The sequence below is a fragment of the Lynx rufus genome, unplaced genomic scaffold (genome assembly GCF_022079265.1).
Source record: "Lynx rufus isolate CCGP_SWC_20201006 ecotype Redwood Valley unplaced genomic scaffold, mLynRuf1.p SCAF_18, whole genome shotgun sequence".
Lineage (NCBI taxonomy): Eukaryota > Metazoa > Chordata > Mammalia > Carnivora > Felidae > Lynx > Lynx rufus.
This window is the reverse complement of record NW_025814832.1, coordinates 29,577,905-29,593,460: the sequence shown is the minus strand read 5'-3', so window position 1 is coordinate 29,593,460 and position 15,556 is coordinate 29,577,905. Positions and strand designations below refer to the sequence as shown.

Sequence of the window (15,556 nt, the reverse complement as noted above, 5' to 3'; positions counted from 1 at the left end):
CACCAACATTAACACCTTCATAGCATTCCATCTCACGGCACGATAACCTGCTTATGTAGCGTCCTAATGATGGGCTACTTAGGTTTGGGGTTTTGGTGTTTTTTTTTTTTTTTTTTTTTTTTTTTTTTTGGTAATATGGTTAATTCCATCAATTTAAAGATGCCTCTTTTTACACATTTTAACATGTCTGAAATGCATCATGTTTCATAATTTAACTGCAAAAACTTATTTTCCAGGTGGTACATATATTAACTGAAGTAAATATCCTATGTCTACATTTACACAAACTTGTTTGAGAATTTTCTTAGAATAAATTTTTAAAAGTAGAAATTGCTGGGTCGTTTCATGTTCTGATACATGTCACCAAGACACCATTCAGAAAAATTGTATTGTTGGGACACCCGGGTGGCTCAGTCGGTTGAGAGTCCAACTTCAGCTCAGGTCATGATCTCATGCCTCATGAGTTCAAGCCCTACATCGGGCTTGCTGCTGTCAGCTCAGAGCCTGGAACCTGCTTCCCATTCTGTGTCTCCCCCTCTCTCTGTCTCTGCCCCTCCCGTGCTTGTGCTCTGGTTCTGTCTCTCTTTTTCAAAAGAAATAAACATTATAAAATTTTTTTTTAAGAAAAACTGCATTATTGGTACAAACCTCTGCTGGCAGAAGGTGACAGAGCCCGTTTCTCCACATGCTGGCCAACACAAGGTGGGGTCAATTTTTATCATCTTTGCTAATCTGACAGGCAAAATGACCTCATTTTCTCCACTTCTTTCACTACTGAAGTCAATTTACTTTAGACAGGATGTCCAATAAGTCACTCAGTAGAAGAGTGCCACAAGCCGGCTGTCCAGGCCTGGCAGGTGAGCAAAGCAGGTCTGCTGATGCCTCACATTTCTGGGCTACTCACACCTGACAGTTAAAAGGAGCGGTAACGTGCTGTCGGGAGAGCATCGCAGCCAGACCTGAGACCAAGCCCCAGCTTTGTAACTTACTGCACTGTGTGAACCTGAGCAAGTTACTTCACTTGTGAGCCTGTTTCTGCAGGTGTAAGATGAGGCTAACGAGGGCCAACCTTTTAGTACCCAAACTAGAAATAATGTACGACATTGGGGCATAGTAAATGCTCCATAAATGGGAGCTATTCAAACCGAAAGACCCCCGAAGGAACACTGTATTTCCTTACTCATTTCTTCCTCTAAACAGGGATGACTGGTCTTCAGCCAGGCCCCCGGAAGGAGCCCTGTATGGGAACCGAAATCTCATTCTTAGCACCTACGTGGAAACAGTCCATTCAGATGACGGGGGAAAAATGCGTACAGTCAAAGGCAAACAAATCATTTGTTCTAAGAGAATTCAAATCATCCTCATACATAAAAATTAAATGCAAAATTCTGGTTTTAGTCAACAAGATCAGTAAGAATTCTTATCAACAGGCAGAGAAATGCTTCCACCAAGCAGACTGATACTAGGAATTTGAAACAGTTCCTTATTAAGTACTTTAAATCCCATCCTGTGTTTAATCATTCAAATACCTGAAAAGAGACTCCTGTACCCAAATTCAGGAGTTCTAGCGGCTGTGAAAACTATTACCAATTCAACCCCAGTTCAGATTCCTGACTTCTCAGGAACAGGCTCAGTGGGCATTCTTCTCTCAGCTACACGGATTTATTCCAAATGTCCCCAGCAGAAATTCCATTATTTTTCCCCCAGCATCTCTCAATGCCATCCACCCCCGACCTTTGTTCCTAGCCTCTGACACCTATGCAGGCACTTGCCTCCCAGGAAGCTAACTGCAACCTTCCAGGCTGGGGCTCCAGGCTTCCCTCCTATCACAGAACACTTCCCTCATCAGCTAAAAGCCTTTAAAGGCTTAAAGACAGATCAAATTCTTACTCTTTTTTCTTATCTTGCTCCAATTCTACCTTCTTTTCTACTATGGCACAGTCTTCAACCCCATTCTAGCATTCCTATCTCAAACACAAGCACCCACTCCCCCTCACCATCTCATGAGGTCGGGTTTAAGTCACACACCCTCCAACCGTCATTCTCAGACTTCAGCTCTTACAATCTCTGCCCTTCCTACATTATTACTCTGGCAGTCACAGTGTGTGACACAACTCGGCATTCCATTAAATAAATACCAGTTCCTTACTGGGACTCCTGGATGGTTCAGTCGGTGGCCTGGATGGTTCAGTCGGTGGAGTCTGACTCTTGATTTCAGCTCATGTCATGATCTCACAGAGTGTGAGTTCGAGCCCCACATCGGGCTCTGTGCTGACAGCTCAGAGCTTGGAGCCTGCTTCAGATTCTGTGTCTGCCCCCCCCCCCACCATGCTCTGTCTCTCTCAAAACTAAAGAAACATTTAAAAAAATTAAAAAACAAAAAAACCCAGTTCCTTACTAAGTACTTACTAAGAGTTGTGATCTTGGATCATTTAACCTCTGTGGGCCACTTCCTCATCTAAAAAATAAAATCTAAATTAAGACCTTTTAAAAGGTCCTCACCTGTTCTAAAAATCCTCTAATTTTGTATACTGCCATATCCTGTTTCACATATTAATTTCACTTCTCATATTTGATTTTAGAGGTCCTGAAGGGAGAAAGTATAACCTGTATTTCTTCCCCAACTTTCAAAGCAACTTATCCCAGGGTGTGGCTAAAGAAGATGCTCAGTAAATGTGACATTAAAACGGTCATCTGCACCAAGATAGAACGCTTCAAAGAGCCGAGTGTGAAGCCAAGATCTATTTCTTTCTTTCTTTAAGATTTTTATTTTTAAGTAATCTCTACACCCAGCGCTGGGCTTGAACTCACATCCCAGAGATCAAGAGTCACGTGCACCGAGCCAGCCAGGCACCCCGCAAGACCAATTTCTAAAGCAGTCTTGAAAACTGATAAAGGTAGTGCCAAATGAGCAGAAGACACCTAGACGACCCACTGCTGGTTCTCTTCTAGAATCAAAGGTGTGCCTTGATAGCAAATAAAAGCCACCAACTCTAGAAAGGAATGAGCACAGGTTTGAGAGCTCAAAATGGTCTCTTAATTTGTACGCAGCACTGCCTGAAGCACAGGCACATAAGCCCCTAAATGACAGATCTACCTTGGAGGTAAGCTCAGATGTGTTATGCGCTATAGGGGAGAGGATTCAGGGGCCTTGTCTGGTGGAGAACCCCTGGGACTATCTGAAGCCTGCACTACAACAGCAGGGAAATTTAGGTTCATTTCAGCCACGCAAGGCTGAAAATTGCAACAGACCAATTCCTTCCATTTCTATGCCCCAGTGCCCTTCTTCTCCTCCCCTCCAAAAAAAAAAAAAAAAAACAAAAAAAAAACCACACACACACAGACAAGGGACAGTAACAAAGGAGATATATTGAAGCATTCAGTTCTATTTTAGGTTTCCAGTGATATGTTTTCATTTTTGTCTCTTTTCTCAGAGCAGCACGAGTCAATATGTAGAAAGAAAATAAAGAAGTGGTCTGCTGGAGGATGGGGTCCACATTAACCAAAGTTAACCAGGCGCTCCAAGACAGTGAGAGGATGTAATCTTTCTGAACTTTACTCGGAGGCAAAGGGCTAAGCCCTTTTCTAGGGCATTATCTTCAAATAAAATGTATTCGATGCCCATATGTACACACACCCTCCCTTAGCAAAAGAGGGCAAATATAGCCCTATTTCAATCATGTCAAACTGGTCAATGCTATTCCAGCCACTTATAAACATGCTTTGGCTCACAACTAACATCCTTAAGAGCTATCAAATCAAATCAAAGCCACTCAAATGAAACCAGTTACTCCCTGAATAATCAAATGGAGAAAACACTGCTTTTTAAAATAACAGTTCTTAAGACAAAGCAATGTCCCTCCTCTTCACTCAGCTGTTCCACAGAATCATGAGACAAAGGGCAACTACTGTATTAGCACTTTTTTTTTTTCTTTTTGGAGTAAAGCCACAAGATTACTAACAAACAGCTAACGGTCACCATTCAAGAGTAATAATGACATTATGACTTCATATGCCAGTTATCTACCAAATTGGAAAGAAGCAAATATATGTATTTTTCTCTTCCCAAAGAAAATCTGAAAGTAAATGTGAGCACTCTGACTCACTTTCTCTCCCAACAGAACAATTTCTGGGGGAATGTTAAACAGTACCCTCTTCTCTAATTATAGGGTGGGAGAGAAGGGTTTCACACTTGTTCGTGAGCTTACCAACTGAAGCTGGAGAACTTACAAGATCCTCATGGTCTAGGTCTAGGATAAACTTCAGTGTTAACAGGGAAAAGCTCTTGCCTAAAAACTCTTAAAAATAGACCTCAAATCCTTAGTTTTGTTGCTTTAGTGCTAAATATGTAACAGGGTAAACGTAGAGGAAAATATGAACTACCAGGCTTCTAGGTTTAAGTTTCTTGGGTAAGCTCAATGGAGAAATCTACGTTTGTATTGCGGGGCGGCAGGGAAGGCCCCACAGGGTTTCGTACAAGCAACAGATACGGGTAGTTGAACAGCCAACTGTTTAAATTCCACTATAGTTAATGTTCACTGTTATACTGGTTTCAGGAGGACAATATTTGAGTAGCCAATCTTCTGATGATACCACAAGCTGCTTATCTGTTGAAAACAGTAATCACCTATGAACACATCAAATTACTCCTCTGTACACCAATGAAAGAGTAATTTAATAGTTCAAGTTATGTCTGGTCCCTTGCTCTGACTTCTAGTTAAGAAAACAGAAACAGAACACATATATTACCCTAAAACCTATAGCTGGTTCTGTCTGCTGACAATTCAGTGCTGACTTGGAGAATACCCTCAGAAAGCTGGGCATCACAAAAAACAGTTCTGAAAAGAACACACTTTCCTTCTGTTTCAAGGGCTCTTCAATATTGCCTTCTATGAAATACAACCTAAGATAAAGAAACTACTGAGCAGGTAACTTCAGAGTTGAACTCTATGCCTCCGGCAAAGAGAGCAAAATAGTAGCTACCCACAGGTCTGAAGGACTCAAAAGAAAAACAAAAAACAAAAAAACCCGTCCTTCTATAGGGGATATTTCTACATTTCCACTTTGTGCCTCTTTGTAAAATTCTCATAATTTTCATTCAGGGGTAACAAATGGGTGGCAAACCCCCAACCATCAGACTAGGCTCAGAGGAAAAAAAATGTCGAAAGCTGAGACGCAGTGAACATGCAAACACTCAACTTCAGGTTCTCCTCATGCAGAGCTGACACATTATTCGATAACACCCACCCTTGTAAAAATAAATTACATACCCAAAAGGGCAAGCTGCTGCCGTCAATTGGGTAAACAACATAATTACCATGTGCCAGGTGGAAAGTGAATCCTCGTGTAAATAGTTTGGGCTCAGAATGAGCTGCAAACTGTAAAGAAGCTGATTTTTAAACTGTCAGCAGGTTTCTTTTGTGCAATTAGAGTTTAACACAGGGTAATTGCTCAAGTTTCTTTTGAGAAAATCGCCCTGTGACTTGTACAACAACGCAACAAACCTCAGGATTTAGAACTCCACTAGTTTTCTCACAAAGAATAAAAATACACTGAGGTTCTTTAATGAGTTTTGGCATATACTTCTAACCGCCTCTCAAAACTAGAGGAAATTAATTTCTAACCAACTAGCATCATGTTCCAGAATGCAAAACCTTGACTGTGTAAGATAAGACTGAGTGCTTTTACATAAATACTTCAAGTTTAAGTCTTAAAAAAAAAAAAATCCCCTAATGCTTAATAAAGCTGCAAAATGTATCAGGCTACTCCGATACTTCCTTGTGACAATCACGCTGCTCTGACTTTACGCGCAAACAACAAGCAAATAGAGATACTGGAGGCATTCACACAAAGGCAGTTAAAGACCATACATCACACCAACCGTCTTAAGTCATATTTAATATTCCTCTCAGCATCTATCTCAGCTATCCAGAGCGCGCCCGATGGTAAATGGTCAACGCGGGCACTGAGAAAGGAGGAGCTCGGCTTCTTTGTGTGTTATCAGGGTAAACGAAGGTAGGGGAGTACAAGGGGAGGCCATCTCAGCATCTGCGTGGCATCACACTTACCTTGAGGATGTCCCCCCTTTTGAAGCTCAGCTCGTCGTCAGCAGTAGCTTTGAAGTCATATTTGGCGATGGCTTCCATTCTGGGCGCCGCTCAGTGCTCAGCAGCCTGAAGCCGGGGGAAGGGAGTCTTCCCTGCCGAAGCCACCCAGCGCCCTGGGCTCGGCCTCGCCGCTCTCTCGGGACCGGCTCGTGCACTCCGGGACACACAATGCCGCCCTGAATCACAAGAGGGATGGTTGAGAGAAGTGGCCAGCACCGAAGGCGGCCCCGCCCTGCCAATCTGCCTGCCGCCCCAGCCCCCACGCCCCCTGGCTCGGCCCGCCTCCCTCCCTCGCAGGCAGGAGCCCCGATCGCCTCCTTCCTCTTCGCAGGCTCGGCCCCCAGGCGACTGACAGGCCCGCCGGCCAATGGCGGCAGGCGCTCGAGCTATTCCCGCACACACTTCCTCTTCCTTCCCGCTGGGTGTGCGCGGTGTTCAGGAGGAGCCGGCTGAAGACCCTCTCGGTCTCCGCCTCTCCTCCCTCGCCCCTTGCGCTCTCTGCTCCTCCGGCCCGAAATGCAGTCCACCCAAAGAAAGGCCTCGCCCTGCGGACGGCACCCAGCCTTTCCCGGTTACACAGGCCTATCTCCTTCCTTTCTCCCTGCCGACCTTTCTGGTGTTCTGAAAATGTTCGGTCCCGTATCCAGTCAAAAGCAAGCAATTGTGGCTTTGGTCTTCAGCTGCTTTATTTCACTGTTCTCGGAAACTAACCTCGGCCTGCTCCTAGGAAAGCAGGTCAAAGTGAACCTAGGAACTACTTTTTAAAATTCAATTTGCTGTTCTGAGCAAGGCAGCTCTCTCTCTATCGCTTCCAGACTGATCGGCAAGCTCAGGTAACCAGAAATAGAGGAGATCCAGCTCTGACGCTTGAAAAGGCTCCAGCCTTTTATTGAAGACCTGCTCTTGCCTAAGGCTCCTTCTCCCCTGAAGACCCCCAAGACTTTGGACTCCAAAGAGCCCTTGAAATAGAGGTCTAAAGTTCAGCAATTCCAGAAGAAGCTTCTACATCACTTCTCACTACCCTAAGGAGCAAAGCTTAAATCCTAACTACACTTGAAAGGAATCCCCTTTTCCGAATCTGAGCTGCCAGATGTCTTATCCGGGGGAAAGAAAGTGCAGGGAGATGGTGCCAGGAAGTCTAACAAATCTCTCAGTCAACCTGAGAACAGCTACTTCTCTCAGCACCAAAGGAATACTAAGATGAACCAAGTTGCATTTTTGCAGGTAAAGATTCTGTAATAACCCTTAGGTAGTGTACTAGGTGATGGTGAACTGTGGGCAGTACAATCACTGTTGTAAAAAAAAAAAATCTCCAGGCACCAATACGGCCACAACCTAGACCTTTGCGTAACTAAAGGAAAATAAAGCCCCATTTCTGTTTTCAGTTACTGTTTTCATACAGGCTAAATAAAAGCAGAAAACAACACGGGACACTGGCAGAATGGGGACAGATTATTTATAGTGACACCGTTCTTGGATAATTACCACCTAGCAGAGAGCTCATCTGAGGGGCATGGGTGATTATCATCCTTTGTTCTAAAGTTAACAATTGGGGCATTAATCAGGCATAGCTGCAAAAGGACTAAGCAGTAAATCAGCTGGGAATATTAAGATTAGAAGAAAATGAGCATTACCAAAGAGGACAGAAATCACCTAGTAATAAAAAGTCCTTTAGTCAAATTCTGAACGCCAAACATTCTACTGCAGGTAAACTAATCAACCAAACCAATGTTTATTCTATCAGGCCATGATATCCCATGTAGGGCTGGCTCTAAGAGAGGAAAGTAAAGAGAGAGCTCTAGCAAATATATATATAAAAAAAAAAAATACAATTAGTCTCAGTATTTATTTATTTAAAATTTTCTTAGGTAATCTCGACACCCAACATGGGGCTTGAACTCATGACCCCACAATCAAGAGTCACATGATCTACTAACTCAGCCAGCCAGGGCTCAAAGTATTTATTTTTGTGTGTCCTTAAACCCCCTTTATTTATTCTCTCTGTAGTTGCTTTTTTTAATCAAACTAACCCATGTATATGATTTTGAAAGTCACAGATTTTGAAAGGCTTATTAAAAAAAAAAAGGGCAGTTCCCCACCCCAACACCTACAAGCAATCACCCTCAATTCTGTTTTTAGCTTTCTTTTTGCACCTACAGTATTTCTAAATAATATGCTTCTGTTGTTTTTAAATTTATTCCAGCCATGACCTATTGCTTGCAAGATGTTCACCCCCGACAGTTTCCCCTTGCCCCATCCCAGTAATACCACATATTCCGGTTTAAGCAGTTTCACACTGCAAAATATTCTTCACTGCTGATTTAAATATATTACAACCAACCTTCCTTTCTAGTATAATCCTTTACTTTTTCCTGGCATTAACAACTGCTTTTCCTTCTTTGACTACTCTCCAATATGTGTACCCATTTTTATTTTTTTGCAAAGGCTTCAAAATCTCTGCTATATGCCTGTCAATGTTTTCTACTGAGTATTTATTTTAATTGGCCTCCAGGGTTGACTGTTGGAACCATGTATCAGTGATGGGAAACCTAAGAATAACTGAGCAGATCTAACAAAAATAAGGAGCTGCATTTTTGAAAAAGAGAAATCAGAAAAATCGGACAGAAACTCAAAGCATTGTCATTGTCAAGGTGCTATGTTGCAACAGGGCGCAAACTTCTATTTCATTCGGAATTTCAGACAACTGCAGTGTAACCAACTGAACAGCAGCAGCATAAAAACCAAGACAGTTTTCAACACTGGTTTTCCTGTTACCTAACTCATCTACCACAGGTTTCCTAGAGAAAGCATAAACAGACTAACACTCTTGAAAATCATGTTTCAAGTAACTACTGCTTTGTGAGATACAGTTTGAGACAAATGAAAACCAGGCACAATCAATACTTCTGTGGCTGTGCCAAATAAAAATTAGCAGCTCATGGAGAAGACCTGGAGGGGTCAGCTTATCAGGCCAGCCACAGAAAAGAGCACTCAGGCTATTCAACGGGGTGTGTTTCATTAATAACAAAACTATCTTACACACAACACTAATGACTAAAAGGAAGAAAGCTGAAAGTGGACACAATGTATAATGATTTCAACAGAGAAGATGGGTGGAGAGTACACTGAACCCTAATGAGAATACTTAAAACTGTTTCAGCATACACCCTTCCTTCAGTCCATCACACAGCAAATTCTAAAGCAAGTGCAACTTGAATCGTTCATTTCAAGCAATGTGCACTGAATCCTAAAATGCAGTCTCCTAAAGGTATCTGTAGGATTTGTTCTCCTTCCATTTAACTCTTCTTCCCCAAATTTACAGAAAATAAAAATACACAACATTCACTGGGCAATATCACTTAGTGTTAAGACCCCATGGTCTCTAAAAGCAGGTTGATCTGGGTTGAACTAATGACCTTGGTGCTTACCGGCTATAATTTTGGGCAAGCCCCCCCCTTTTTTTTTGCTGGGGGGTAAGCCTTTTAAACAAGCCCCATTTCTCATTTGTAAAATGGGGATAGTATCACCTACTTCATAAGATTCATTCACCATTAAATTAGGTAATATAGATAATATACGTGAACTGCTTTGGACAGGGCCCGACATTAAGTCATTCAAAATAAGTTAAAATGTCCCTCCCCCGTTCATGCTCTGTCTCTCCCTGTCTCAAAAATAAATAAAACGTTAAAAAAAAAATTAAAAAAAAAAAAAGGGGCGCCTGGGTGGCTCAGTCGGTTAAGCGTCCAACTTCGGCTCAGGTCACGATCTCACTGTCCGTGAGTTCGAGCCCCGCGTCGGGCTCTGTGCTGACAGCTCAGAGCCTGGAGCCTGTTTCGGATTCTGTGTCTCCCTCTCTCTCTGACCCTCCCCCATTCATGCTCTGTCTCTCCCTGTCTCAAAAATAAATAAAACGTTAAAAAAAATTAAAAAAAAATAAGTTAAAATGTGATTCTACTTAAAACAGAGAAGATGTTCAACTTCACTAGTTAGAAACTGCAAATTACAACAATGAGATTTCTTTCACCTACTAGTTGCCCAATTTTTTAAAGGGTTATAATATTTAGCCTCTGCAATTCTCTGGTTGAACAGACTCCCAGGCTCTTTATTCAATGTTCATCCACTTAACAATTTGAGCTGCTACTATATGCCTGACAATGTGCTTGGTATTGGATTGTAATAATAAAACCATCACAGAGCACAGGAGCAGGGAATTAATCAGTTCAATCTTTTTGGAAAGTAATTGTATAGTATCTACTGACAATTTAAAAATACCCTTGAACAAGCAATTCCATTTCCTACATTTATCTTGCTGAAACACTGACAAACACCATGTGCAAAATGCATATATACCTGATCAATATCCATGAGAATGTCTATGAAATATATTTCTATATAAATACTAAAAGATACTATCAAGTTAAAAACAAAAAGAAAGACTTGTTTACCCCATTTCTGTAAAGCAAAACATTATTTATCAGCATGTGCTAAAGAAAAAAAAAAAAAATCAAAGGGTTAACAATGGTTATCTCCGGAAGCAAGGTCACAGAATATTTTCATTTTCTGCACCATATACCTCAGTTATATTTTCATCACTACTTTTATAGTTAGAAAAAACCCAACACCGGGACGCCTGGATTCCTGAGTTCGAGCCCTGCATCGAGCTCTCTGCTGTCTGCACAGAGCCCACTTCGGATCCTCTGTCCCCCTCTCTTTCTGCCCCTCCCCCGTTTGCACGTCCAGGCGTGCTCTCCCCCCCCCCCCCAACCAAATAAAATAACATTAAAAAAAAGAAAGAAGGAAAAAACAAACACCAAAATCTTACTGGTGTTCTGGAGTCAAACCTGGATTCAACTGTCGCTTTACCACTTGACTAGATGGGGAACACTAGAGAAATAACTTATAGTCTCTAATTCCTAGTTTCCCTAAGCTGGAAAATGGGGCTAACAGCATCTACCTTTCTTTTAAGGGCATTTTGACGATTAAAAGAAATAGCCCATGGGGCACCTGGCTGGTTCTGTCAGTAGAGCTTAGAGAATGCTCCTCTTTATCTCAGGGTTGTGAGTTTGAGCCCCACATTGGGTGTAAAAAATACTTAAAAAAAAAAAAATTAAAAGTCTTAAAAAAAAAAAAAAAAAGGGGCGCCAGGGTGGCTCAGTGCCCAACTTCAGCTCAGGTCATGATCTCACAGTTCCTGGGTTTGAGCCCCACATTGGGCTCTGTGCTGACAGCTCAGGGCCTGGAGCCTGCTTTAGATTCTGTGTCTCCGTGTCTCTGTGCTACTCCCCTACTCACACTCTGTCGCTCTCTCAAAAATAAATAAAGATTAAAAAATTAAAAATATATATATTAAAAAAATAAAAGAAATTTTAAAAAATCTTAAAAAGAGAGAGATACCATGTGTAAAGGCCTTCATAGAGTCTCTGGCGCAAAGTGCTAAGAAGTGATAACTGGCTAGTATCACCAGTACCTTTTCAAATACCAGGCCACTATATTCTTTCATCGTCCATCTTCCATCTGCGTACAAACTTAGCAGAGCATTCTCGTAGGTAAATTAACAGCCCTATTAAGTACAAAGTTTAAAATTAAATTGCTCCACATCACAGTCCTAACAATGCTCACATACTTACGCATATAAAGACTAATCACATCTATCATCAGTTACTCTGTTTGGCTTTTAAATATTTACTCTGTATATACAGAAGGTGTGATTTTAAATGGACTAATTGAAAGCCGCATTCCACTCCATCCTCATTATTTTACAGCTGCATTCTGCAGCAACAGTCTTGGTCCTTGGACCAGTAGCATCAAAACCTCCCTATTCAGAGACTGATTCACTGTGGGGTGCCTTCTGGAGTTCTGCAAAAGGTAGGGGCCTTAGGCCCAGAGCCTGATTTAAAGTAAGACTCACGGTAATTCTCATGCACACTAAATTCGAAGCATCACTGTTGTACTAGAAGGGCGCCTGAACCAGATTTTAAACTTTGCATTCCACACAATGCACTACAAGGTCTTTGCATAAAATGAAAATAATGCGTGTTCACTCGGCTCAACCAGGAAAACGCCAACTTTGACAAAACCAAGGACTCCCAACAGCCATTCAGTAGTGCTGGAAAGTTCTTCTGAATTAAGCAAGTAACTAATTAATTTCTCTCAGCAGAGCGCGGTGAGTCTCCGTATTACTTAATTTCTCCAAAATCTATTACTCTTCTGTTCTAGGTAACAATCAGAACTGCTGCAGCCCAACAGGCAACATAACAGATTTTTCTCAGAAAAATCGCTAAGTACCATCAACTAGTGGTATTTAAAACCTAGCAATCCCTCAGGGGCGCCTGGGTGGCGCAGTCGGTTAAGCGTCCGACTTCAGCCAGGTCACGATCTTGCGGTCCGTGAGTTTGAGCCCCGCGTCGGGCTCTGGGCTGATGGCTCAGAGCCTGGAGCCCGTTTCCGATTCTGTGTCTCCCTCTCTCTCTGCCCCTCGCCCGTTCGTGCTCTGTCTCTCTCTGTCCCAAAAATAAATAAACGTTGAAAAAATAAATAAATAAAACCTAGCAATCCCTCAGATCTGAATACACTTGCTAACGAAGTGAACTCCCTCAAGCATTTAAATGCTTGCTCTTAGTATCAGAAAAAGCCGATTATAAGAATTAACTTCGCTTTTTACCTTGGGAATTCAGAAAATTTTGAGCAAGGGAAGGAGCAATGGAACACAAGTTATTCCTCTCTGTCAAAAAAAAAAAAAAAACAACAACCCCTCAACAACAATAACAAAGATGAGTAATTAAAAGAACCCTGGTAAAGAATTCATACTATCACAATGGCCAGGTTTTAATTCATCGGCGGTCTAAATAAATTCCATTCCCTTAAATATTTCACGTTATCTTAATTCTATTGTAATATACAGGTCTATGACTGGTTTTTGTTTTTCAACATTAACCACTTCCCACTAAAAGCCAAAAAGAAGTCAGATGATGAGTGGGCCCCTGGGTGGCTCAGTCGGTTAAGCCTCCGACTTCAGCTCAGGTCATGATCTCGTGGTTCACGAGTTCGAGCCCCCAAGTAGGGCTTCTGTGCTGACAGCTCAGAGTCTGGAGCCTTCTTCCGATTCTGTGTCTCCCTCTCTCTCTGCCCCATCCCTGCTCTCTGTCTCACAAAAGTAAATAAATGTTAAAGAAAAAAAAAAAAAAGTCATACAAGCCCCAAATTGACCCAATCTTCCTTACTAACATGAGAAACCTAGAAAGAAAAAAGAAAGCAGTCACACGGTACAATGTTAAAATGAAAACAACTAAAACACAAATAACACAAGCCAGCTACACTTGTGACCTACTGGTGGTATTGATTACTTACGGATGAATTCAATCCTTTGAGCCTCCCCGTTCCCAGGGGGAGAACTTAAAAGTCTAGGCAAGGTTCTCTGGCAACTCTTCTGGGTGACTGGAGGAACCCATAAAGGAGGAAAGAGGGTATCTTCCCCAGAGAGAAAACGGACTCTTTAAATGAGGGAGAATACGAATTGCACCAAAGGTCAGAAACCTCGAAAAATTATGCCCAAGAGGGGGACAAAAAGGAGGAAGGGGAAGTAGATTAGAAAGAAAAAAAAAAAAAAACGGGGGCAGGGAGGAAGCAAATGACTTGCATTACACGAGTAAGCATTTAGTGTACTCAGTGAAATGGAGAAAGGAAAGGCAACTACTGGAGAAGTGCAAAGCGAAAAAGTGAGACAGGAAAGCCAAAGAGACTATGCTAACTTCTTTCATGTGTCTTTTAGACTCGTTTCCGAGGCAACAGAGCCAAAAGATAGACCCCGAGTGCCCTTCGGCTCCTCTGCAAATCGGACTTTCATAATAACTCCCTAAACAAGCTATAACTCCTACGGCTTGTGTTTAAAAGAGCAAATGAAAAGTACCACTGCTTTTCTAGCCTCTCGCATTGAAATCATTCCTCGGAACATTTCAACCAACTGCTGCTTGTTGTTCTTTACAAGAATTTTTCAGAGGATAGTTTCAAAAATTAAAAAAAAAAAAAAAAAGCGACAGACGTAAAGGCATCTCAACCGGCTCCAGAAGCAAAAGGTTCTCACTCATGGTATTCATAGGGTTGGTGGGGTCCCTCCCCAAATTCGGCCTAAAGACACCAGGAGATGGTGACGTGGTGGCCGTGCAGGTCGAAGGAGCATCAATCACCACATATGCAGCCGCTGCGAATCCCCCGCCTCCCGGGCCAAGTCAGACTGACTCACAGAATGAGTACCCAGGGCTCCCGGGCTTCTCCCGGGCCCCTTCTGCGCAAACCCTCTCGAAGAAAGCGTAGAACTTAATTAGGAGCCCCCGGCCCCCTGCCCCAGGGTCCGGGGCTGTGAGCCGAGCGAAGGGCCGGGGGAGGACGGTGCCCCAGGAAGGAAGCGCTCCAAAAGGGGAAACGCGGTGCCCGGAGCCCCGGGGACTCCGTCCCCCGCCATAGGCCTCGCCACTCCGAACCCGAGCCCCGGCAGCCCTCGGTAGGCTCCGGCCCGGTCCCCGCGGGCCAACTACCTCTGCGGAGCGGGGGGGAAAGAGGCACCGGAGCAGCGCCGCCGCCGCCGCCGGCCGCACTCACCGTGGCGCAGCTGCTCCGCTCCGCGCCCGGCCGTCCCCTCCGCAGCGGTGCGAGCGGCCACCGACCCCGCTGCTGCTCCCCTAGGGCAGCGCCTGTGCCCGTCGCCGTCACCGCTTCAATCTTCGTCGACACCGCCGTCGCCGCCGCCGCCCGCTCGCCGAAGCAGCACAGCCGCCTGGCTTCCGCTCCTCGTCGGGGTCCCGCGAGAACTTCTCCGCGCGGCCCCGCCCCGCCCCGCCCCCGCGAGACTTCCCCCGGCGGAAAAGCGCAGAGCGCAAGCGCTCCTCCTCCGCCCGGGTCGCGCAGGTAGCCACCATCTAGCAGCCTAGGCGCCTGCGCCAGACCGCCCCGCAGCAGGTGGCACCGCCGTGGCTCCGCCTCCGGGTCGCTGTAACCCTTTCGGTTCCGAGGCGGGTAAAGTACAGCCCAGCCCTGAAGGGGTGACTCTTCACCACACCCTAATCACTTCCCTTTTCTTGCCACCAAACCGAGGCAGTTGGCGGGGAGTGGTGATGGGGTGCGGAAATCTCCCTCCAGCATGAAGCACTCCAAATAGAGGACCAGGTTTTGAAATATTTGAGAATCCGGTCCAAACTGCAGTGTTAGGCGAATATATTCTTTGCTCCTTGATCTAATCAAGTGCTTGAAATATGCTAAGTGTAGGTATGAGTATAGGTGCTAGGTATAGAAGGTACAACGATGAACAGAAATCCTAGCCCTCAAGCAATTCAAGGTCTAGAGGGGATTAAAAGTAAACAAAAAATGCCGTATGTAATGTTAGAATTATTTGGGGGAATGCTGAGTAAGCCAAAAAGATGCGAGGAAGGACCGCTACTCTCATCTCAGAATAGCCT

The 15,556-nt window shown here is 43.8% G+C and overlaps 1 protein-coding gene across 1 annotated transcript in view; it reads right to left on the bottom strand.

Moving 5' to 3' along the window:
* The window catches only part of GRB2 (growth factor receptor bound protein 2), a 71,742-nt gene extending 56,849 nt beyond the window's left edge, over window positions 1-14,893 (bottom strand). Inside the window, exons 1-2 of the mRNA XM_047081408.1 lie at window positions 14,703-14,893; window positions 6,069-6,283 (exon numbers count right to left, since the gene is read on the bottom strand). Of these exons, the coding sequence (XP_046937364.1) occupies window positions 6,069-6,146 (78 nt within the window). The 5' untranslated portion in view covers window positions 6,147-6,283; window positions 14,703-14,893. The remainder of the gene's footprint in view (window positions 1-6,068; window positions 6,284-14,702) is intronic.
* Window positions 14,894-15,556: the final 663 nt, after the last annotated feature.